This window comes from Capra hircus, chromosome 25 (assembly GCF_001704415.2).
Source record: "Capra hircus breed San Clemente chromosome 25, ASM170441v1, whole genome shotgun sequence".
In the NCBI taxonomy this organism is placed as follows: Eukaryota; Metazoa; Chordata; class Mammalia; order Artiodactyla; family Bovidae; genus Capra; species Capra hircus.
Window position 1 is genome coordinate 41523607 of NC_030832.1, and position 24615 is coordinate 41548221.

Below are 24615 nucleotides of genomic sequence, written 5' to 3' on the forward strand. Positions count from 1 at the left end.
AATGACGCGATAAATGGGTTTGATAACATAAAATTTGTAGTGAAAACCCACACGACTGCGATTGAAAATGGATCCGTCTAAAGAGCGGGGGGAGGTGACTGGTCAGCAAAACAGCTTATCCAGGGGATGCGAAGAGTCTGCACCCGTGTATAAAGAAGGGAAGCCGCGTGCGCCCGGCTCTGCCTGGGACAGCTCAGAGGAACCGCGCACAGGCTCGAGAAAACCCCATGTTGCCTGACAGCGGCTCAGCAAACTCCATGCGGTTTTCACGGGTACAGAATCTCGGTGACCGTTTTGCAGTCGGAATTTCAGTCCCCATGTTTAAAATCAGGAAACGCAGGTTAAGAGATGTGTCCCAGATCGGGTTCACGGTGAGTGGCCGTCGGCTCTGCAGGCCAGGGCGTTGTGGCCGCGCGAGCCACCATTCCTGCCCCTTGGCTCACCGCTTGTCCTGTGGTGCTGGTTTGTGGGGTTTTTTTGTTGTTTTTTTTTATCTTTTGGCTGCACCAGGCAGCATGTGGGATCTTAGTTCCCCGACCAGGGCTCCAACCCGTGCCCCCTGCGTTGGGAGCAGAGTGTTAGCCGCTGGACCGCCAGGAGAGTCCTGATGATGCTCTCTTTAGGATTGTGTCTTGAGAAAAAAAAATCCAGCACGAAAGGCTGTTTGCACAAGGATATTTCTAGCTGCCCAGTCTGGGAGGGGAGACTGAGGAGGAGCCATTCAGATTAGCATACCGCTGTTCTGATCCTCAGAATTTTTTTTTTTTTTTACGGCATCTTGAGGCTGTGAGATGTTAGTTCCCTGACCAGGGATGGAACCTATGTTCCCCACAGTGGAAGCACAGAGTCCTAACCACTGGACCGCTGGGTAATTCTGGGGTTTTCTTCTTTCTTTCTTTCTTTCTTTCATTAAAGTTGATTAAAAGTAGAAATTCTAGGTCATAGGTATGTGCCAGTTTCGCCCTGCTGCCCTTTGCCAGATCACCCTTCAAAGTGGCTGTGACTGAACATTTCTGCTTGAATCACGTGCCTTCCAGAAACACCTGCCCATGTGCACAGGGAGGACTGGCTGGGGTTTCTGTGAGAGCAGTAGTGGGTTACGAACTCTGTGTCCATCGGCAGCAGAACAGGCAGCTACACTGCACGCTCCTGCCCTGGAGGAATGACGCGGGTCTGTAGGAGCGACGAGTTAGGGCTCCACGGCGGTTTGTGAAGTGAGAGCAAGGTGCAGGCGGTGTGCGTGGGGTTACCGTCTGTGTGAGCAGCGGAACGCCGCGGCTGCAGTAGGCGTGCGCACGCGCGCATGTGCGTGATGAGGTCTGGAGAGTGAGTACATGCTATGCTGGTAACGACAGTTAGTTGACAGGGGTAAGCGCAAAGGGTAAGTGTGCCCAGGTGTTGCTAGTATAACTAAAAATCACCTTAAAATCCAGTTGAAAAGTGTTTGACTATTTAAAAAGACAAGGGAAGTCCTGTCGGGAATGCAGGGTGTCATCTCCCAAAGCGCTGCGTGAGCAGAGAGCAGGAAGCTCTGAGGCAGAGGGGCCTCCCCAGGACCCCAGTCCAGCCGCCCGGGGGAGCGTGCTAGGGATGGGGCTGCCCTGGGCTGCTGGGCTTGGGGCGTCCGTGCCTGGTGACTGAGGCGGTGCGTGTCCCATCCCTCGTCCCGAGGGTGGCTGTGGACTGCGTGGGGTGGGGCTGGCGCCCTTTGAGGAGGGGGAGCACCCTGTTCCCGCCCCCCCCCCCGCCCCCTGCTCCAAGTCTAGAAGAGACGCCGGCGATCGAATGGGGGGGACATCCCAGGGAGTGGGTAGCGGACCCCGCCCCAGGCCGGGCACAGGGCCAGCTGCGTCTCCGTGCGACGCAGGTGGCCCTGGCCGTGGAGGCTGGGGGTGGTCCCCGGTCAGCTTGACGGGCGTGGTCCCCCGGCAGGTGATCAGCGGGCTGAAGCAGAGGGTCCTCAGGCTGGAGCAGCAGTGCAAGGAGAAGGACAGTGCCATCAGGTGCGGGGCCGGGGGGCCGGGGGGCCCTGCACGGGGCCAGCTGGGCGCACGCACCCGTCCCGCCCCCAGCCCCGCGTCCGCGCCCGCCGCCCCACCCCTCCCCGCCCACGTCCTGGCCTCGCTTGCCACCGAGGCTTGAGCAGTGGCCTCCTCCAGACAGCACCGAGGAGCAGTGCTCTCCTCCCCTCTCTCTCCTCGCTCCCGCTTCTTGGAAGAAGCGCCTTCTCTCCTGACCTCCTGTGATCACGTCTCGTCTCCAGGGTTGACTTCTTGGACTAGACCCAGGCTCTTGCTGCCTGGACACCTCCCCAGGCTGCCTCTCACCATTCCGCACGGTCCTGTGCTGTTTTTAGAGCAGCTACAGATTTCTTTCCTGCTCTTTCATCCCAGAGGGGAGCCTTTCCTGGTGTGTTCTAGTTTATTTAAGGAAATCTGAGTTTTCACTTTCTGATGCCCTATGTATCCTCTTTATACAATAGATCCAGTCTTTCTTTGTTTCTTGCCAGAATTACCAGCCTTAAAAAGACCTTATTATTTGCTGATTTCTGCTGTTTCAGAATCCTAAACTGTATTAGTAACTTTACCTTCATTTCTCTGCAGAGCCTTTTCTCTGAATTATATGGACAGTACAAGGAGAAAAAAAAAATGGTTCTCTTTCCTTTAAAAAATAATCATCCCCCCACCTTCCCCAAAGACGACTTGTCCTTTCTAACCCTGAGGTCTTTCTTCACAATTACTCAAGTTTTTAAAGACACCGTCTTATTAGCAAACGATATCCCCCGGAAGGAGGCCTTTTACCTCACGCTGGAGGGTGGCTGGTCCAACCGGGAAGGGCCCTGTAGGTGTGAGAATTCTCTGGTGGGTTTTGTGCAAGCCACCCACCAGCTGGAGGCCCCACAGGCTTCCCTGGAAGCTTAGTTGATAAAGAATCCGCCTGCAGTGCAGGAGACCCCGGTTCGATGCCTGGGTCAGGAAGATCCACTGGAGAAGGGACCGGCTACCCACTCCAGAATTCTTGGGCTTCCCTAGTGGCTCAGCTGGTAAAGAGTCTGTCTACAAGGCGGGAGACCTGGGTTGGGAAGATCCCCTGGAGAAGGGAAAGGCCCACTCCAGTATTCCGGCCTGGAGAATTCCGTGGACTGTATAGTCCATGGGGTCGCAGAGTCGGACTCAACTGAGTGGCTTTGCCTTTCACTCGTCCGGCACTGCCCCGTTGACTCGGACCTTGGGTTCTTAGCAAGCTGCAGACTGATGTGAAGACCACGAACCTGGAGGAGATGCGGGTCGCCATGGAGACGTGCTACGAGGAGGTGCGTGTGCCCCACCCGGGGCAGGCGGCGGACTTGGGGTTGGGGGGCACGGCCAGTCGCCGAGCTGGGTGGTGGCCTGGCTGCAGTGTGGGACCCTCCCCTTCTAGTTCATCTTGACCGGAACACAAATCAGCAACTTAGTGCTAACTTCCTGTCGCCGGGCCGACACGGAGACTCACTTTCTCAGAGGACAGTTTCCTTGGCGCTCGTTTTGTGCTAACCATGTTTTAACTTTGTGTTTGCAGATTCACCGTCTCCACGGTCTCCTCGCAAGCTCCGAGACGACAGGACGGCGGTACGACCCTCTGTCTGTCTGTCTGGGAGCCCTGCTCTGCGTGCTGTCTGCATGCTCAGCGGCTGGCAGAGTGGGGCGCTCCTTCCATGGAGCGTGGACCCCACCCTGGGTCTGGGGCTTCTAGCTGCCGCTCGAGCTTCGAGCTCTCGTGCCCCTTCCCGGGGCGTCGCGATGCCCCCTCCCCGCTGCCATCTCTGACCCCTGGCAGCTTCCACTGGTGGTCCTGCCTCGCAGCTTCCAGCTTAGAAGCAGAAACACTTTCTCAAAGCAGATCTTCCTTTTAGGAAGACATTTAGGGCCGAGTACATGTTCGTCTTGCCAAGTACCTTTACTGGGAGAGATGGGCCGTTTCCTCACCACGTACATCTTCCCCTGTCCCGTCCCCAGATGACGTCAGGCTCTCAGCAGGTCAGGGAAGGAGGGGTCCCTTGCCACTCCAGTGTTCTTGCCTGGAGAATCTCATGGACAGAGGAGCCTGGTGGGCTGCAGTCCATGGGGTCTCGAGTCAGACACGACTGAGCGACTTCACTTTCACGCATTAGAGTAGGAAATGGCGGCCCACTCCAGTGCTCTTGCCTGGGAAATCCCAGGGACGGGAGCCTGGCGGGCTGCGGTCTATGGGTTCGCACAGAGTCGGGCACGACTGAAGCGACTCAGCAGCAGCAGCAGCAGCAGCAGCAGCTTAAAGTGGGGGCGGGAGAGGGGGCCAGAGGACTTGCAGTCAACGCCCGTGGTGGGCGGCATTGTGCTCCGTAATGTGCTCTCGGGTGTGAACTGGCAAGTGATGGCCCGCTACCCCCGGGGAAGCAGGGGCTCCACCCCAGCACCCTCTGGCCAGCTTTCCCATCACCCGGCCAGTGCACAGCCCGCTTCCCCGGGTTGCTGTCTAAAGGCGCCTCACCTCGTGCCCACTGTTAGCTCACAAGCCCTGAGCCCTCGACTCGCCGCGCCTTGGCTCAAGCCTGAGCAAAGCCCCAACCCACATGGTTCCCCGGAGCCGCGTCTCAGCTCCTCAAGATGACGGACTCCGCTGTGGGGGCCAGGGAAAGTGAAGTCAGCCCAGAAACGGGAGAGGCCTCGTGGTCCACCCTGCTGAGAGCGGATATGAGAGCAGAGGCGGGCAGCGCCTATCCCGCCGCCGGGAGCGGGCTCCCCGAGACTCAGAGCCTCCTCCCCTCCGCCCTGGGTGGCCACGGGGGCCCCATGAGGCACCGCAGGCGTCGGCCCGGGGCTCACAGAGACGATTTAGCAAGCAGACGACTTGGCAAACGAGGAGTCTGTGACCAGCCGGCGCCGACTGTACTTCAGACTCTGCGGAGGAGGCGGCGAGATCAGAGCAGCCGTCCGAGGACAGGACTGACGGAGCAGGAGGGCCAGGACCCTCCGCAGCTCTTCTGGGCCTGATGCTCCGTCTGTCGCTGGCGACTGGACGCGGTCCCGTGTTAGACAGGCATGCCCGTGAAAGGAGAGGGCCTCTGTCCGGGTGCCAGTCCGCTGGTCTGGGTTCGTAGTCGGCCTTCCCCGTGAACCACACACCTTCATGCTCAGGCCGCCCTGAGCGCCCAGGCCGCCGTGTGCCTGCCCCTCACTCGGGGTGTGTGTGAGGCCGGCTCAGGACCTGAACCTTACCCGCTGGGTCTTGTTGCTCCTAGGCCTCCAGTGGAGAAGAAACTCGGCCTTAAAAGGCAGAAGAAGATGAGCAGTGCCCTGCTGAGCTTGTCCCGGAGCGTCCAGGAGCTCACGGAGGAGAACCAGAGCCTGAAGGAGGATCTGGACCGCATGCTCAGCAACTCCCCCACCGCCTCCAAGATCAAGGGTACCTGCCCGGGCCCCCGGGGGGGGGGACATGGGAGGGGGCCCGTCTTCCCACGGCCACCCCGCTGGGCAGCGCTGCCCCGCGCCACCAGCCTGCCGTGGACCGAGCGCGGTCCTGGGCCCTGGGCAGAGCTGTGGGGGCCTGTGCAGGGCGGGGGAGGCTGCCCCCAGAGTCACAGCCTGCCGTGGGCCGAGCACAGTCCTGGGCCCCGGGCAGAGCTGTGGGGGCCTGTGCAGGGCGGGGGAGGCTGCCCCCAGAGTCACAGCCTGCCGTGGGCCGAGCACAGTCCTGGACGCCGGGCAGAGCCGTGGGAGGGGCTGTGCAGGGGCAGGGGGAGGCCTGGACCCCGGCCAGAGTCCACCCAGCCTGCCGTGGGCCGAGCACCGTCCTGGACCCCGGGTAGAGCCGTGGAAGGCTGTGCAGGAGGGGGAGGCTGCCCCGAGTCACCAGCCTGCCGTGGGCCGAGCACAGTCCTGGGCCCTGGGCAGAGCCATGGGGGCACGTGCGGTGTGAGGGGAGGCTGGCCTGTGGGAATAGCACTGGGGAAGGGGCAGATGGGGGGCAGCCGTGCCCATGGACAGGAGGGGCACTCTGGGCAGCGGGCACAGAGCCCCGAGTGGGCCTGGCAGTGTGAGGCAGCCAGCGAGCCCAGTCCCTGGAAGCGGGGGCCGGCGGCGGATGGGGCCTTGAAGGCCACTTAGAGGGCAGCGGGTTTGTGTGGAGGAGAGAGGACCCCTGCTGCTTTGCTGCGTGGAGGCAGGAAAGGGTACTCTGCGAGGACAGCACCCCTTAGGGTCCTCTGGGGCTGCTGGTGGCCTGACCTGGGGCCCTGCGGTGGCGGAAGGCGGCCACGTTCCTCGTGCACGTGAGCCCTGGCCTGGCTGCAGCCGGTGCGGGCAGAGGGGGGTCAGGGTCATAGCCTTGGTCTGAGCAGGACAGAGGGGGCCACAGGGGGAGGCTGCAGCTGTGTTCGAGGGCCCAGCGGGGGTCAAGCACAGGGGTGAGTTAGGGCAGGGCCCCGGAGGGAGACTTGAACCTGGGAGTTACCAGGTCAGGGGACAGATGCCCAGCCCGTGAGCAGGGGCAGGGGGTGGCCACGGAGCCTCTGGGCGGGTAGTGGGCACCGAGCACCCGCAGAGCCGGGTGAAGGGGGCGCTGGAGGAGTACTGCTGGGTCCGGGAGGACGAGGGCTGGGGTGGGCTTGGGACCTGCCGCGGGGCTCGCTGGTGAGCCAGAGCAGGGCCGTCCCGGCAGGGGCGGCAATCAGGAGAGGCCGCACAGAGGAGCTGAAGGGAGCAGTGGTCACCGCGGAGCCGCGTGGGCACCACAGGGTCCTGGACTGGGGGCCGCCCCTGGAGGGGAGCCGTCTGGCCGTGCCCCAGACAGGAGGTCCCGGGCGAAGGGGCCCGTCTGACAGCTGTGGAGGTGTGTCCTTCAAAGCCCGTTGTCCCGGCAGGCTACGCGGACTGGAGCAAGCCCCGGCTGGTTCGGCGGATCGCAGAGCTGGAAAAGGTGAGTGGTGGGCCTCTATGAGCCCTTCCCTGCCCGGCCCTGCCTATGCGAGAAGGAGCCTCGCTCCCGGGACATAATGGGGGCCCCATTATGGGGGACAGCTGCCCGGGGACAGCTACGCCCGGGGCGAGCTGGGCAGAGGAGACTCTTAGGGTCTGGACAGGACGCCTGGCCGTGTCAAGCCTGTCCCCGTGTCAGAGACGGCAAGGCATGGCCACACAGCACGCCACAGCACTTCCAACTGTACAGTATAACCGTCGGGGAAGCGTAGGACCCCGAGCCTTTCAGAGAGCCAGCCTGACGTGCACACGGGGGCTCTTTCCTGCCAGTCACTTCCCAGGCGGGTTTTCTCACCGCTTGTGTAGCATCTGAGTTCACAGAAAATTGCGCATCCGCACTTTACCAACCAGGACGTTAACAAATCCTCATGTTCCCCGTGTGAATTTGTGAGTGTAACCAGTCTAATTCTGTTGAGGTTGGTCAGACGTGTCTACACTGTCCCAGTACTGGTAAAACGCCGAGTTAGAGCCGTCAGTTGTTGGAGCAGAGTCAACCTAGAGAGGAACATTAAAAATAAAAATCGAACCTGTTTACAAAGGCAGAAGACAGAAAGTTTCTGTAAACTGTGGGTAATTTAAGAACGAAGCCCGTCAGGAACGCAAGGCGCCTGAAGGCAGTCCAGGAGCCAGTGGGCAGAGTTTGTCCACCTGGGGAGATGCTGACATCGGTGGGAGAAGGTGCTCGGAACCTTCAGGCGCAGAGCGGGTCCGTCAGTGCCAGGCGACAGCCTGGGACAGAACATTGCAGACATCCCGGGGACAGCGGGCCGGCGAGCCCAGGGAGGGGCAGGCTGGGCTCACCTTCTCCAGCTGCCGCAGGGCCCGCCCCGAGCCAGCTGGGTCTCCCCGCCCCTAGCCGGCTGGGACTCCCCGCCCCGGAGCAGGAGAGTGACGGGGTGGGGGGGCCGCCCCTGCCGTCGCCCCCAGGACTCTGCAGAGCTGCCCTCTCCCCAGGCAGCGTCCCAGCCTTCTCGGGTCACGCGCAGAGCTTTTCCCAACCCCCTCGCTGGGAGGAGGTTCCCTCTGGCCGTTGTCACTTTTCTAGGAAAGTAAAATCAGAAATAATGTCTAACAGATGCCTGTGTCGCCTCCAGAAACTCAGTTCGATGGAAAGCCCCAAGCCCCAGGCTTCAGAGGCAGCAAGGCCGGCCTCCCCGACGCCCTCGGCGCCCAGCCCCACGTCGCACCTGCAAGAGAGCGAGCGTCTGCGCGGAGCGGTGAGGAGCCTGAAGGGCCAGCGCAGCGCCCTGCACGCCCAGCTGCAGGAGAGAGAGTAGGTGGCCCGCGCCGGCGGGGGTCCCGCGCCGGGCGGGGGGCTGACGCGTGCCGTCGCTGCGGCGCAGCTGCCTGTGGGTCTGGGGAGGCGCAGCGCACGGCGGCCGTCATACAGGCCTCTGTACGTGGTTATTAACCTGCTGGCGGTGTACCCGTGAGGCGAGGGCAGCTTCGGTGATGCGAGGTGGCCCTCACTGGCCTATTTCGTTGTCAGATGCGTGGGGAGTGCCATGGGAGTCCTACACGAAATTCCAGAGGGCTTTCCGAATTCTTTCTTAGAGAGGGACTCACTTTCGCTGGTCTGTGTAAAATGTCGGCCCTCCGTTAGAGCTCACACACAGGGGTTTAAAGATCCCGTGCTCTGCTCATGACGCCTAATCTGTGCATCAGAAAATACGCTGGTGCTGAAGAGCGCGGAGTCGTCAGGGCGACCGTGAGCGTGTGGACGGCAGAGCCTCTGGTCTGGCTCGTGTCCTCTCTGCTCTCTCGCGCCTGGCTCTGTCGCCCGCGGAAGACGCCTGTCACCTGCTCACCTGTGGCTTCTCCAGGTGCAGTTCGCAGATGCTGTTTCTCAGGCCTTGCTGCTCAGAGCGTGGCCTGGGAGCCAGCAGCCTCAGCGTCTCACAGGGCCGCCTAGAGGTGGAGCCGCTCGGGCCCCGCCCTCCCAGGCCCTGCCCACGGCTGCTGAACCCGGCTTTGTCTGCTGAGCCCCCTCCCCGATTCACGTGCATGTTTAGGTCTTGGGTTCACAGCAGAAGGCAACTCATTTCACTTCCAGTGGAAGTCAGCAGTGCCTCCAGGCTCTAGGTTTATAAACATTAGGAGTCATTTTGCTTGTGGCTCAGCTGGTAAAGAATCTGCCTCCAATGCGGGAGATCTGGGTTCGATCCCTGGGTTGGGAAGATCCCCTGGAGAAGGGAACAGCTACCCACTCCAGTACTCTGGCCTGGAGAATCCTGTGGACCTTATCGTCCACGGGGTCACAGAGAGTCCGACACGCCTGAGCGCCTTTCGCGTTCACTTTCTTTGGCACAGTGACGAGCATCTCTGGGATCTCCTAAGCCGTCCCATGGCACGATAGCAGTCTCTACTCCCTGAGCCCTATCGATGTGACCCACAAGTGTATCTCATTCATGTGAGGTCGCCGCCTCAGTGAGCAGTGGGACATTTTAAAGCCACATTCTTGGCAACGTGTCACCTGTGGGGCACGGGAGAGCTTGGGGGGAAATGCCGGGGGGACCCCCTGTCCCCGGCTCAGGCTGCACCCCCACTGCCAGTCCCAGGAGCTCTATCTCAGTGCAGGTCGATCACCAAACAGTGTGACCACTGGCTAATGCCTGTCCCCGAGTCGGTGACACCCGCGAAAGCAGGGCCTGCGCCACGTCCGGCCGCCCTGCTCCCGACCGCTGCTGGCACAGGCGGGTGCTCAGTAAACAGCTGAGCGGACGGAGGCGGCCCCGGGCTCCCAGCATCACCCAGAAGGGCCTGTCTGCATCCTCGTCTGTGCAGAAGTGAGGAGGCCGGACCCGCGGGTTTTTCTGAGAGCTCCCCCTGCTCCGATGACCCCATCACTGTGAGCCTCCGTTTCAGCGACGCTGAAATGTCTCTGATTCCTCGTTCAGTTTGGAGGTGAAGCAGCTGCTGCAGACGAAGGCTGAGCTGGAGAAGGAGCTGGAAAACGTGAAGGAGGCGGAGAGGGAGAGAAGAGAGAGAGAGAAGGTGTTGAGGTGAGCAGGCGAGGATCAGGGAGCCGCGCGGTGCCAGGCTGTCCCCGCCTCCCTGCCTGCCCCCGAGGCCCACCCCCGCCCTGGGCCCAGAGCGGCTCTCGGAAAGCTCCAGCCTGATCACGCGGCTGCTCTCCTTTCATGGCTTTGCTGCTGCCTCCGGGAGAGGCCCCTCATGGTCAGGCCGGCGTTGGCTCTTAGGCATCACGGCCCCCCTCCTCCAGCACATCTTCCTGGGCAGCCTCAGAACACGCCCGGATTCCACACCCTGGTCGGGATAAGACCCAGGAGACAAAACGTAGAAACAAGGCAAACGTCCATCAGATTGAAAAAACTGAAGTACGTCCTTAGAGAGGAGTGAGGCCCGAGCCTTGCTGCACATGGGCCAGCCTCAGAAACGTGATGCCCGAGAAAGAGGCAGGCGGAGGCGCTCTTAGACGGTCTGATTCGGAAATACCCGGAGCAGGCAGATTCCTCGAGAAGACAGCGGATGGTGGTTGCTGGGGGTGGGGGCAGGGAGTGACTGTCAGGTTAAAGGGCTCCTTTCTAGGGGGACGGAAACGCCCTGGAATTAGGCAGTGATGATGTTTGCACAACATTGTGACTGAAAAACCACATAACTGCATACTTTAAAAAGTGGGTTTGGGGTTCTGTGAATTTATCTCAATAACAAAGGCCCCAAAAGTAGATTAGAAATCCAAGCAGAAATATTTGGTACTCAGAATAATTAGTAAGATGCAGATTACTGAAAGGAACAAAAAAATATTATTTTCAGAATAAACGTGACTAGACTTTGTCGGAAGCCTAGAATTAAAGTAAATCAGAGTGGGCGGGTGTGTGGTGGAGAACAGTTTTTACTTTACCTTTGAGATCCGTGGCCAGGACGTGGGTTGTATCTCCTTCCGCCCCCGCTGTTTATTACCTAGTCGTCGGTCACCTCAGTTCCTCCCGTGAGCAGCCGTGGGGTCCCCCGGGCCGTCGGGTGGTGGCCGGGCGCCCCCGTGGCTCGGTGGGCAGCCCCCCGCTGTCACATGCAGACACTGACGCAGCGGCATGGCAGGTGAGGTATCCTCCCCCTTCTCACCTTAGAGAGGAGATTCAGGAGCTGACCAGGAAGTTTCGGGAACTGGAAGGAAGGAAGAGGGAAGAGGAAGATGAGCCCGCTGCGGCGGCTCCCGAGGTAGGGCTGTCTGTTTTCCCCCGCCAGGGCCAGGAGGCGGGGGAACCCTGAGCTGACGCGCCGTGTCCCCACTTGTCCCCACACCCGCGGTTTCTCCGGAAGCCCACGGTGAGAGTCCAGCTCCATCAACACTGTTGGTTTCTGCGAATGGTGCGCATTGAGTCCTGGGCTTCTGGACTAACTGATGGTCAGTTCATCATACCACTTGGTGTATCGGCTCTCCCCACGGACTTCTCCACCGAGAAGCACGTGTCTGCACAGAGCCTACAGTCTTCCCGTGAGAAAGTCCTAATGTTTTTCTGTTTACGGAGAAGTTTCCCTGCAGATAACAATGTGGACCCTAAAATAGTAGAAATAAGTGCGATTTTTATTGTCGTGAAAGCAATTCTTGATTCTTTCCACCTTAAAAACCAAGATAGGGATCTCTTGCCTTTTATCTCAAAAGTCCCACCTACGTAATCGGGTACTGCCCTGGAAGGAAGACCGTGAAAGGACCCCCAAGAGGCAGATGTCTCGCGCGCGGATGCCCAGATGCGCTGAGCCCAGACAGGGCGTTACGGTCACCTGGGTGGCACCACGGGGCCTGCCGCCTCCCGTCCTCACGGGAGAGCGTTCCCACCAGTGTCAGGGCTCACGGGAGCCGGCTTTCACCTTGTACACTCGTGGACCTCTGAGCAGTGTGGACAGTATCCTCCTCTAAATTAGAGAGTCTGATCTGATAAGCGTCTCCGGTGCTCTCATATCCTGCCACCACCTGCCTGAAGGCCATCTTCTCTGCCCCCTACACCCCGAGCCCCCAGAGCTCATCCTTCTCGCCTTGAATTTCCTGCAGACCCATGAAGAACCCAGCCAGCCTCCCAGCCCCACCGCCAGCCCCTCCCAGCCGGACACTGCGCCAGACTGGAGCCAGGGGGGCTCCTCCCGGCCCCCCTCCACCTGCTTAGAGGGGAGGAGAGACGAGGCCGCCAGGGTCCTGCAGCGCAGGTGGAAAGGGTACCAGCGCCAGGTGAGCGCCCCGTGGCCCCTGCTCCACCCGCTGCCGGGAGGCAGGGTAGAGGCGTGGAGGGGTGGGAGGGAGGCGTGCCTGCAGGCACGTGGGGGCTGGGGGGCCCAGTGGCAGGTCTAGAGGCGCTGTCACCCCCCCCCCGTGGGCTCACACAGTGGCGGCTCGGGTCCCCCTCGGGTCCCCGGATTCCGGGGATGCTGGCTCCGGGCACATCCTCTCCCACAAGCGTGTTCCTGCCCTTCCCCGGGGCTCCCGGGACTGCGTTTTGTTAGGGGCAGGGAGAGGCTGCTGAGGGGGGAGGGCAGGCGGGCCAGGCCAGTGGGCCCGCGCTGGTGTCCGTGAGCCGGGACAGCGAGGACTGCGAACCCGAGCCCTGGGGGCACTCCTCCTCGGCCTCCGCGTGGCCCACGGAGAGGGCATGGGGTCTCTGATGGTGGAGGGCCCTACGGGAGTCCTCCGGTTTATGAAACACAGCTCGGCCCTCATTCCCCCCGCCGGACAAGCAAAGCCAGAGTTCTCTGCTTACCTGAACACTGTAAAATCCTAGCTCTAGAAAGTGGCCAGTGGAGGTTCGTTATTGTAATCTCTTCCCAACTGTTATGAAGGAAGTGTAAAAGACAGCAAGTTGAAAGAAGTCAGTGCAGTGATGTGCTGATTCTTGCCTACCACCTCAGTTCAACAAGAATTAACATTTAGTCATGATTATTTTCCACACATGCTGGTTTTTTTTTTTAAGAATCGTTTGCAAATAAGTTTTAGATGTTACGAGGCCTCTGTGGGTATCTTCTCTGAATAAGGACATGCTGCAAACCGCAGGACTGTGGCCAAACCTGAGGCACTTGCCCCCGCGATTCTGATGGCTGTTCAGGCTCGGGAGCCAGGGACCCAGAGCCTGCACGGGTTAGAATTAGGGTGAGCGTGTCCTCCACAGAGGGCACCCTGTGCTCGGACGGCTGTAGCTGGGGGGCTCCGTCGTCTGGAGCCTCAGACAGCCCCGTCATAGCGGGTCCCCGTGAGTCACTTCACTGCAGACGCCCCCACCAGGCTGCGTTTTCTGCAGTGATTTGCCGTCCTGACCATGGCCGCCCACTTCTCCCTCCCTGCTGCAGGCGTGTCCGGCTCCCTCCACTCCACCTGCTGCTCCCGGCGGGTCAGGGAGGCCGGCACCGTGGTATGGGTAGGGGGAGGGTGGGGTCAAGAAACAGAAACCGCACTGCAAAATAACTCACCCTCGTGTTGACTCATCACCTTTCTCTCTATTTCAGAAAGAAAGGGCTCTTCTGGATGAAGTAAGCAAGTTTTATTTCACCAATTTCCAAAACACATGTTTTTACTTTGGTTCCACTGCCTGTGGGGGAGGGGGTCCCTGTCTTCATGAAATCAGGCTGACCCCAACACCGAGATGAGACACCTGAGTGCTCTTAGCATCCAGTAGGTGCATGGATGAGTTCACACTCCATCTCACTCACAGCATTCTCTCAGCACACTCGTGCGGACCTCAGTTCTGCGTCCGCAAGCTGAGGGCCCTCGGAACACGGACCATAAGGCAGGCCAGTCCAGGCTGGAAGGTGGGTTCAGGGCGCACCCCCGGCGCTGAGGGGCCACTGCTTCTGCCTGCCCGGCCGGGGCATCCCTGCAGGGAGCCTTGAGGAGGAGAGGCCTCGCTAGACCGGGAGGAGAGGAAGGGCAACCAGGCAGAGTTGTCATGAGCGGAGCCCGCCGAGAAGGGGAGAGCCAGGGTGTGCCTGGGACGCGGGCACTGCGGCTGCTGCTCTCCCTAGCTGCAGGCCCGTCCTTGGGCTCTGCTGTTGCTGACTGGGGCTAGAAGCAGGATCCTCAAAATGACAGCGCCACTCCTGAAACCCGGCCCATTGATCCCAGAGCTTACAAAGCATCCACGCATGTTTCTAGAGAAAAGCGCTCAAGAGCAAGGTTAGAGTATAAGTAACTCCTTTGCGACAGTGTGAGGCCGCGCCCGACCTGGCTTGACCGTGAAGATGCGCAGAGAATAAAGTATGGGAAATGGGGTCACTGCCTGGGCGTGCAAGCCTAACTGGGCAACGGAGTCACATTTGCCTTTAGCCGCCGATCCATTTGTGTTCCAGGATTTGCTTTCCCGTGGGGTCCGGCATCCGGGCTGGTTCTCCGTGGAGGCCGGGCGTGTTTCTGGGTGGGAGAGGTCCCGGGCGAGTGAGGAGCAGGAGCCTCGAGGGCAGGAGGAAGCGGGGCGTCTTCTCTGCTGTCAGGACCCCTCCTGCGGGAGCCTCCCGTCCTCCAGGGAAGCTGACCTCTGTCTGTCTCTCTTGCCAGGCGGCTGCCGTGCTGCAGGCAGCTTTCCGGGGGCATCTAGCTCGGGCGAGGCTGCTGTCCAGCGCAGCGTGTGTCTTGGGACGCCCCAGGGTGCCGAGCCCTCCCACCCAGGTACATCGGGTCTTCACTCGGACCCAAGTCCTCTCTCTCTCTCCCCATCTCTTCTCACGCTCCATCCACCAAGCGCTGGGACCTCCCTGGCGGTCCTGTGGTGAAGACACCACCTTCCAAAGCCGCGGGTGCAGATTTAGTCCCTGGTCAGGGTGCTGAGATCCCCCATGCCTTGTGGCCAAAACACGGAAAACAGAAGCAATATTGTAAGGAATTCAATAAAGACTTTAAAATTGGTCCACAAAAAACAAACCAGGGCAAGTGCAGGTGTCCCCCGGCCCTGGGTGTGCCCCTGGCCCCTGCCCCCCGGCCCCCGGCCCTGGGCACCTGGCAGGGCTGAGCTCGGGCTGAGTGGCGTGGAGGCGCCGGGACGTGGAGTACCGTCTCCACTGCAGCGTCAAGACAGGCCTAACGTGGGATAGGAGCACCCCCACCCTGTGAACCACAAGACATGAATTCTGAGGATCTCTAGAGTCTTAAGAATTAACCTAAGTAACGAGGGGAGCCACCTGAATCAGATTGCGCTGAGGGTCGAGGGAGGCGGCCCTCACCAAGCGGGAAGGGTCAGGGCTCTCAGACGGTTTTCCCCCCCCGTCCCTGCGCCCCAGGACTCACCCGAGCCCCACACCCCGAGCCCCGCTGCCCAGGCCGAGGGAGACCCGTGGCAAGAGGAGGCTGTCACCATCATCCAGTCTGCCTTCCGGGCCCACCTGGCACGGGCCAGGCACAGGTCGGTCCACCTGCAGGCCCCTGTACCCAGACACCACTGGGGGTGGAGGGGGCAGGCTGCCATCCAGGGAGGCATAGGGTGAGGGACCAGAGTGTGCTACACCCGCCTCTCACTGCTGGGGGCCCCAGGCTCCCATCCTCAGAGGAGGCCTTCCTGGAACCGTTTCCTCCCACTGGAAGCGTTAGATTCTGTGAGGCTCTGGGAGCCACCGGTTTGCAGACTGGCTGCGGCCTGTCCTGAGACCCTGTTCCTTCCTGGAGGAGAGAGTGGCCTGAGCCATGTTCAGGAAGACGTGGGCATCGTCAGAGCTCCCCTCATCCACTCTTGCTCTTGTCCACGGCTCCCTTCCCACTGGACCCGCCTCTGCAAGGGCTCAGAGCCCCACAGCCGTCGACTCGGCCGAGTGGCGTTGACTGCGGGCCAGGGGCTGAGCTCGGGTCAGGGCCCAGGCCGGGAGGTGGGGGGCCACGTCTGAGGCTCCCCACAGCCCACATCTCAGGACCTGGGCCCGTCGGGTGCCAGCTGGCTGTGTTGGCCATGGCTCTGGGGCCCCAGATGCCGGCCTGGGGCTGGCCTGCATGAGGTCCAGCTGCCGGCCTGGGGCTGGCCTGCGTGAGGTCTGAGCTGGCAGGTGTCTCTCTCCCCAGTGCCCCCGGTCCCGGAGCCAGCACTGCCGCGGTTCCCGACAGGCCGGCCTGGCTGCCCCCCAGGGCCCCCTCCTCTCCACCCCGCCCTGCGGCCGCTCCCGGTAAGTGCATCTTGTTTGGTTTCACACAAGGGTGGCTGGCCTTCTGAGGTGGATGCCGAAAGGGCTGCTAGCCTCCTGGGAGCCGGGCTGTGTCGTCGCCAGTCAAGGGGCTGGGCCCGGAGCCAGGTCCAGGGTCGGTGACCACCGACTGCGCAGTCCGAGCCCTGTGGCTTTGATTTTTATTCTCAGCTCTAACCAGAGTGAGGTGGTTTCCCTCCTTTGGGCCAGCGTTTTCCCTGTTTGTTGCTTTTAAGCAAAACTGTATTTCCTTTTCTGCCTTCTTAAGACCTGCCAGCCGTCAGTGCAGAAACCCCTGGCGTGGCGGGGCGGCCGCCCCAGGAGAGGCCTGCGTCCGCTCGAGGCCGGGCGTCCTGTGTGAGACAGAGCGTGGGGCGAGACCACTTGCCCGTCGCCTTTGGCCCGAAAGCTGATTCCGACTGTCCTCCAAGCCCTCCCTCCTCTAACTGGGAAGGCTCCATCTGTACTTGCTTGGGCCGTGAGGCCAGAGATGGGCAGAGGCGGTGTTCGGGGTCAGAGCGGTCACTGGACCCAAAGCACGGTCCTCAGCCTGGCTCAGGAGCAAGGCCTGCAGGCGGGAACCTCCCGAGATGGCCTTTCAGGGCCGAGCCCTGAGGTCGCGAAGATGGGGTCGGGGAAGGGGGGTTGCGGGAAGGGGAGGGCGCTTCCCGTCAAGGAAAACCTACAGAAGGAGCAGCGTTTCTGACCAAGACGGGCGGGAAGACGTGGTGTGACCACGAGTCTGTGCAGATGAGACCTCGGTCTGCGTGCTGTTGCAGGGCCCGGACACAGCGAGGGGGGCAGCGGGGAGACCGCCAAGGGGCCAGCTCCAGAGGACGCAGCGCCGAGGCCGCCACCCTGCTCCGGTGAGTGCGGGACCCCGTGGCCGCGTCCCCTGCCCTTCCAGGCTCATCTGACCTGGAAGTCAGTTCAGTTCAGTTCAGTTCAGTCGCTCAGTCGTGTCCAACTCTTTGCGACCCCATGGACTGCAGCACACTAGGCCTCGCTGTCTATCACCAACTCCGGAGTTTACTCAAACTCATGTCCATCAAGTTGGTGATGCCATCCAACCAACTCATCCTCTGTCCTCTCCTCCTCGGGCCCTCAATCTTTCCCAGCATCAGGGTCTTTTCCAGTGAGTAAGTTCTTCGAATCAGGTGGCCAAAGGATTGGAGTTTCAGCTTCAGCATCATTCCTTCCAGTGAACACCCAGGACTGATCTCCTTCAGAATGGGCTGGTTGGATCTCCTTGCAGTCCAAGGGACTCTCAAGACTCTTCTCCAACACCACTGCTCAAAAGCATCATTTCTTCTGCGCTCAGCTTTCTTTATGGTCCAACTCTCACATCCATACATGACTACTGGAAAAACCATAGCTTTGACTAGATGGACCTTTGTTGGCCAAGTAATGTCTCTGCTTTTTAATGTGCTGTCTAGGTTGGTCATAACTTTTCTTCCAAGGAGGAAGCATCTTTTAATTTCATGGCTGCAGTCACCATATGCAGTGATTTTGGAGCCCAAAACAATTAAGTCTCTCACTGTTTCCACTGTTTCCCCATCTATTTCCCATGAAGTGATGAGACCAGGTGCCATGATCAAATGTTGAGCTTTAAGCCAACTTTTTCACTCTCCTCTTTCACTTTCCTCAAGAGGCTCTTTAGTTCTTCTTCACTTTCTGCCATAAGGGTGGTGTCATCTGCATATCTGAGGTGATTGATATTTCTCTTGGCAACCTTGATTCCAGCTTGTGCTTCATCCAGCCCGGCATTTTGCATGATGTACTCTGCATAGAAGTTAAATAAGCAGGGTGACAATACAGCCTTGACCCACTCCTTTCCCGATTTAGAACCAGTCTGGTGTTCCACGTCTAGTTCTAACTGTTGCTTCTTGACCTGCATACAGATTCCTCAGGAGGCAGGTCAGGTGGTCTGGTATTCCCATCTCTTGAAGAATTTTCCACAGTTTGTTGTGATCCACATAGTCAAAGGCTTTGGTGTAGTCAATGAAGCAGAAGTAGATGTTTCCTGGAACTCTCTTGCTTTTTTGATGATCCAGTGGATGTTGGAAATTTGATCTCTGGTTCCTCTGCCTTTTCTAAATCCAGCTTGAACATCTGGAAGTTCACCTTTCACGTACTGTGGAAGCCTGGCTTGGAGAATCTACAGCCTTCTAGAGCTAACACCCAGAAAAGATGTCCTTTTCATTACAGGGGACTGGAATGCAAAAGTAGGAAGTCAAGAAACACCTGGAGTAACAGGCAAATTTGGCCTTGGAGTACAGAATGAAGCAGGGCAAAGACTAATAGAGTTTTGCCAAGAAAATGTACTGGTCGTAGCAAACACCCTCTTCCAACAACACAAGAGAAGACTCTACACATGGACATCACCAGATGGTCAACACCAAAATCAGAGTGATTATATTCTTTGCAGCCAAAGATGGAGAAGCTCTATACAGTCAGCAAAAACAAGACCAGGAGCTGACTGTGACTCAGATCATGAACTCCTTATTACCAAATTCAGACTTAAATTTAAGAAAGTAGGGAAAACCACTAGACCATTCGGGTATGACCTAAATCAAATCCCTAAGTGACAAATAGATTCAAGGGACTAGATCTGATAGACAGAGTGCCTGAAGAACTATGGACAGAGGTTCGAAGTTCGTGACATTGTTCAGGAGGCAGTGATCAAGACCATCCCTGTGAAAAAGAAATGCAAAAAGGCAAAATGGTTGTCTGAGGAGGCCTTACAAATAGCTGAGAAAAGAACAGAAGCTACAAGTAAAGGAGAAAAGGAATGATATACGCGTTTGAAGGCAGAGTTCCAAAGGAGAGCAAGGAGAGATAAGAAAGCCGTCCTCACTGACCTGGGAGCCCCCACGTTTGAAACCGCCCTCTGTCCAGCTCAGTCACCCCCTGGCTCTGTCCGAGCCGGCACACTGCCAACTTGGACGTTCCCTCACAGACCTCCACTCAGCAAGCTCCCAATGCCGGCACATTTTCTACAAAAACCGCTTTCACTCTGATATCAGCAGACCCCACGCTGCATGGCCTTTAGAGTCTTGCATTGGGGCTGAAGCGTCTGTTCGTGCCGCTGTTTCCTCCTCTCGTGAAACGTGTGTCATTTTGAAGCGGCCGCTCCCTCCTGCCTGGAGGGCGCCTTCGGAGGTCTCTGTCAGGCCTCCTGTTCACACGAGGGAGCAGTCTCCGTGAAAACTGGACACTGAGTCCTCTGATCTGATTGTGAGAATATTTGTAACGGAAAATAATTGAAGATTACCTCAAAAACTGATGTTTTTAATTTCAGAAGCTTCTACTTTAATCATTTTCTTGGAAGTTACAGAGAAAAAGCTGGCCCAGTCACAGCATGTGCGGAGCGGCTGGGTCGTAATTTCCTCCCGTCTTTTATCTCAGATCGGAGGTGGCGCCTCTTTCATTCCACTCTGCGGAGCAGTGAGAGCAAGGCGCCCGGCCCTCCCTCGCTCCCTGTCCAGGGGCCACGGAGGCTGGAGGCAGTCTGCAGGGCGGCCCACAGGCGGCGCCCCAGCCTCGCCTCAGCTGGGGGATGGAGAGCGTAGACGTGTGTGGGAAAAGGAGTGGACGGTCACAGTGGTCCCCAGGTCTCCCGTCCAGTCCCGCCCCCTCTGCCTCGGGGCACGTGTCCTCCCGCGGACGCTGGGGCCACCGGCCGCCAGACCCCAGGACTGTGCCAGCAGGGCGACTCGCGGAGAATTCCCGCCACAGCCCCAGGTCCCCTCCCTTTCGCAGGTGCCTTGGCAACCTGCTGGTGCTGAGCATGGAGGCAGGGCTGTGCAGCCGGGAACGGGCCAGTCATCTGCCCGCGGGCCCCGAGCGTGGCCGTGACCCCCCTCGTCTCTGTTTCAGCGGAGTCCCGCAACTTGGGGCTGCAGCCCACGGTGCCCACACCCGCGGAGGACATCAACTCCGACGACTCCGACGAGATCATCCTAGCGCCGTCTCTGCCCACGAGAAAGAGCACCTCCCCGCCCTAGGCCCCAGGCTTGCCTGCACGCCGTGACGCCTGTCAGGGACCCTAGGCTCAGAGGACAGGCACTGAGATTGGAGAGTAATGTATCCTGTTAGGAAAAGAACGCTGCCTGCTGGACACCTCGGCCTCCCCTGCCTCTTCTCTCTGTTTGCCCCTTTGCTTGTTTGTTGAAGGAATCCAAGGCCTTTCCTTTACCTTTGGGAAGGGGTCACTCCGTTCCGACCCCTGGCTGCCCCTCCCGTGATGGTCTTCAGAGCCCACCCGGACTGGAGGGCTGTGGGGAGCCCACAGAGACGGTCCGCATGGCCCCTTCCGGCCCCTGTGGCCGAGACCCAGACGGCACCAGCGACGGCACTCCGCCACCCTCCGGACGGCTTTACCAGCCAGTCACGCTGGACGCGCCTGCTGTGCCTTTGGAGGAGCAAGGGAGCGGGAGACAGGCCTCTGGTCGGGGAAGTCTCTCCATTCCTGAGACAGAACACAGTTCTGGAGACGCCGGCAACGTCAGGGCCCCCAGACGGCTCGTGTGCCTCGCCACCCCCCACACACAGGCCTTTCTTCTGCCACCTTGCCCCTTGGGGCACTGACCCCAGTCAGGGGTTGGGGGGTAGATTGGTCACTGGGTGTATTAAGCCTTAAAAAAAGTCCAGATTACAGTCACAGAAGCAGCGTCGAGGCCGCTTCTGCAGCACATGGCTGGCGCGGGGGGGCTACTGTTCCCACTCGCGGCGGCAGATGCTGCAGACTCCATGGGACCGCCCCGCACCCCCACCGCATGCAGACCCCGGCTCCGAGGGGCCACAGCCTGGGCCGGGAGCGGACCTAAGGGCCTTTCAGGAGCTCGGGTCTGCTTCCTGTCTGGGAGATCAGCCCTGGCTGACGGGGAGAGCCTGAGGCATCCGGGCCCCCCACACAGGGCTGTTGCCCAGCCATCCCCGCACGTCCACGCCACCTCTCCCGGGGCGGGCCGCGCAGCTCAGGGAGGGCTGACAGCAAAAAGCCGGCTCTCAGCTGAGCCCAGGGGCCTGCCCACGCCCTGGGGGTCTTGTCCCCGCCAACCCCCAGCCTGGCCCCCAGCGCCCCGACCAACAGCTCCTGGTGTTGAACCTCAGGGGCTCCAGCTCAGCTGTGTCCTCCTCTCAGGAATCTCCTGGGCCCTCCTCACAGTGGTCAGAAGCTTCTGGCTCCAGCACTGACGAGGTGTGTGGCCCAAGGAACTCTGTGTGGTTCTGGCTCATGTGCGGGGCAACCTCCCAACCCAGCCCCTTCCACCCCAAGTCACTCAGGGGACCCCCGGCCCCCTTTACCACTTAGGTGCTATTCATACAGTAGCTTGAAAAAATGCCAGCTGGGGACCAGGCTTGAGTTATTTTTTTCTTTATTTGGCCTGGAGCTGCCAAATCCGCTGTTTCCGTCTGTTTCTCTCACTGGACTGATGGCTCACGCGGCTGGGTTCCGGCTGACCTCTGCCCGGTTTCATCCACTGTATCTGCTCGTCCTCTGGGTGCCAGCTCAGCTGAGGCCCGTCGGAGGCACCCAGAGGTGGTGGGGGCAGTGCCTGTGGGCCTGCACGTTTCCAGGGGTCCTGCTCCCCAGTGCCCACTCAAAACCGGGCGTTTCAGCTTCAATCCTTACTCTCAGGAGCCCAAGGCTCTGGGCCCTGCAGCAGAGAGACCACCTTCAGGACACTGCCCCCCCCCGACCCCCCGCCAGGGCCTGGAGACCAGGCCGTGTGCAGTGGGCTAGCCATCAGCAGAGCTGGGCGAAGTCAGCCCCCGAACCTGAGTTTTCCGAGAAAATGCCCCTACGTTTACAGATCTACAAACGTAGATCTGTCTGCCTGTGCTCCTTGAGTCCAGCAACGTTGATGTAGGAAAAGTAGCCACCTCAGTAAATGGCTGACCACAGGCTGTGACCCTCTGACACTGCACGGCTCCGTCCCCTGGGGAATGCCAGGCGCCCGGCGGGCTTGCAGGGCCCGGGGCTCGGGCTGGGGTTCTAGGGCCTGAGGAGAGCAGCACGGGAGCAGGGCCTGGGCTAGAGGGCCGCCTCCTGTGGTGCCCGCCTACCTGGCGCTGCCCCCCTGCCTGGCGCTGCCCCACCAGGGCGACCCGCAGACAGACCAGAGTGCTGCAGACCCCCAGCAGAAAGACCAAGTGCATTGGGAAAGGGACCGCCGTCAGCCAGGCGGACCAGGGCCAGCGCTGCAGAGCTCCGCTTCATTCTTGAGAAGTAAATACCCTCTGGGAAAGCCACATTCACCTCAAGGTCTGAATATTTAAATTGCGCGAGAACCCACCTAAGCCAGTTCAATCCCTGCTGTGGTTTGGGAAACAGTGTTCGCTCTCAGAAGTTCTGAGGACTGGAGGGTGGGCGTACACACCCACCTGGGTCGGCTGGCTGCTGCCCCAGGACTCGGGGAGCGGGGGTGGGCCTCCCCGAGCTCCCTGGGGTCTGTCAGCAGCTAATAGAGCCAGGCAAGCCTCCTTCAGGGCCAGAGGTCTCACTCGTCAGGGAGTCGCAGGGAGACGCCAGCAGGCAGCCTCCATGGGAGGGGTGCCTCTCTTGTCCCTGATGACGGCCGCGTGTGGGAGTTTCCCGACCTTACTTATCCGTGAGGCCTTTGGAAGGGATCGGGTTTCCCTCTGCTTTTGTAAATAAACGCTGCTTGGCGGGTCTCTGTCTGGACTGCCCCGCAGACCTGTGGCTTTTCATGCACGACCCTCGGGGGTGCAGTCGCCGAGGCTCCTGGGCTTCTGGGCACAGTGCAGGCTTGGGGCTGGGGGCCCCGCAGTCAGTTTCCTGCCGTGCAGGCCCTTCTCTTGGGCACCCGTCCTCAGATTTCTCGTCCTCGTTCGTGAGCGAGGGCATGAGCATGACAACGTGAAAATGAGGGGGTTTTCTCCCCCTCAGTCTATTTAATTTTTGTTTTAGGAGCAGAGGAGGAATAACTTAGGAATCACACAGATGCCAAGGACCCCTCAAAAAGTTGACTTCTAGAAAAATAACTGGTTTCCAACATTTTGTGGGGAAATCACAGCACGACGCGCACCTGTGTGTCTCGGCTTGCTCGCGGGGGCTGGCCGGGCCCTTGAACTTGTCTGAAGCCCTTCCAGGGCTGGCTGCTTGGCTCCAGCGCCAGCCCAAGCCAGTCGCCCTGTGCCCTGTGGGCAAGCGGTTCATTTGGGAGACTTGGTGCCGTCAGAGGAGCGGGCTGGGCCTCAGGAGGCTTCAGCAGAGGAGAGCAGGGCTCGCCAGACCTCAGCCCGGCCACGAGCCTGCTGCACCCACTCTTGTGTGAGGCTAGGGTCCAGCAGCAGAGAGGCAGCCTCGAGGGGAGCTGGTGGGAGGAGAATGGAGTATGCACCCCCCCAGTAGGAAGAAAGGTGGCACGCGGGCGTGAACCCGTGGACACGCACGTGTGCACACACACACAGGACCCTCTCCTGACGCCTGCCAGCTCTTCCCTTTCAAGGTGGTCCCAGCCTGGTCTGCCAAGGAGCACCTGAGCCTCGCTAGAGGCTGTGGGCTGACTGTGACCTGCCGGCCCTGCCAGGATGATTTTAAATACGAGGTTCCTCCGAACAGAGAGAGGAAATGCTGGAACACAAAGCCCTGGTTCCCTTCAGCTGCCGTTGGGTCCAGAATGTGAACACTGGGGTGAGGAACGGGCCCTTGTTCTCTGCTCGGTCACCAGCTCGTGGCCTCTGGCCAGTGCCGCCCATCCTGCCTGGAGCCCCATTAGACGGTCCTGCCTGGGGCCCTGGGGGACGTTTCCATGGTGCCATGTCCTGTCTGAATAGGGAAACAGGGTGCCCCTGAGCTATTCGTTAATGAAGCCCAGAACAGCCCGGATTCAAAGCAGCGGGGCCAGCGTGTGCCAGGCTGCCACGCAGGCCGCCTCCCGGCCCCTCCCTTCCAGCTGGGCTTGCAGGGGTGAGAGCTGGCAGCCTGGGGATAGGGGGGCCGTGGGCGCAGCGCCTGGAAACGGCAGGAGGCTGCTGTCCCTGCTCACAGCAGCCTCGTCCGCTGTCGTCCGCTGCCCAGCATGGGGATGGCCCCTCTCTCTGCAGCTGGGGACCCAGGGGCCCCTCCCCAGGCACCCTGGCCTCTACCAACCCTTCCTCCACTTGTCGGTCAGACATGGATGTCCCCGGGACTCTGACCCCAACACCCAGGACCCTCGGTGTGGACGTGCATGATTGCACACAGGCTTCTCCAGAGCCTCAAGCTTGGCTTAGCCCAGCGCTGACTTACCTTTGCCCCTAACCTGCCCCCCGCCAGCGGCCCCACCTCAGGGAATCACAGCTGCTCGGTTCTTGGCGCCAGAACCAGGCGTCCCCGCCGCGTCCCCCAGCCTCCCCACCCTCCGCAGTCGCCAGACCCCAGCGGCAGCTCCTCTGAGGCCCCAGCACCTGCTGTGCAGCCCGGGGAGCCCCCAGGGGCCCCTCGGACGCCAGGGCAGCGCCCAGCTCCTGACGATGCCGTGCCCCCACACACCACCGCAACCACACA

General features: G+C 60.3%; 1 protein-coding gene across 8 annotated transcripts in view; it reads left to right on the forward strand.

Moving 5' to 3' along the window:
- The window catches only part of IQCE (IQ motif containing E), a 39757-nt gene extending 16959 nt beyond the window's left edge, over positions 1-22798 (forward strand). For 7 of the 8 annotated variants that reach the window (XM_018040507.1, XM_018040500.1, XM_018040505.1 and 4 more), the window contains 15 exons: positions 1933-2003; positions 3241-3313; positions 3559-3608; positions 5261-5424; positions 6881-6936; positions 8090-8268; positions 9893-9997; positions 11084-11174; positions 12007-12180; positions 13446-13469; positions 14491-14601; positions 15210-15331; positions 15979-16079; positions 16877-16963; positions 19977-22798. In XM_018040507.1, the coding sequence (XP_017895996.1) occupies positions 1933-2003; positions 3241-3313; positions 3559-3608; positions 5261-5424; positions 6881-6936; positions 8090-8268; positions 9893-9997; positions 11084-11174; positions 12007-12180; positions 13446-13469; positions 14491-14601; positions 15210-15331; positions 15979-16079; positions 16877-16963; positions 19977-20104 (1536 nt within the window). In that variant the 3' untranslated portion in view covers positions 20105-22798. The remainder of the gene's footprint in view (positions 1-1932; positions 2004-3240; positions 3314-3558; positions 3609-5260; positions 5425-6880; positions 6937-8089; positions 8269-9892; positions 9998-11083; positions 11175-12006; positions 12181-13445; positions 13470-14490; positions 14602-15209; positions 15332-15978; positions 16080-16876; positions 16964-19976) is intronic. The other variant, XM_018040503.1, reaches the window with a different exon arrangement.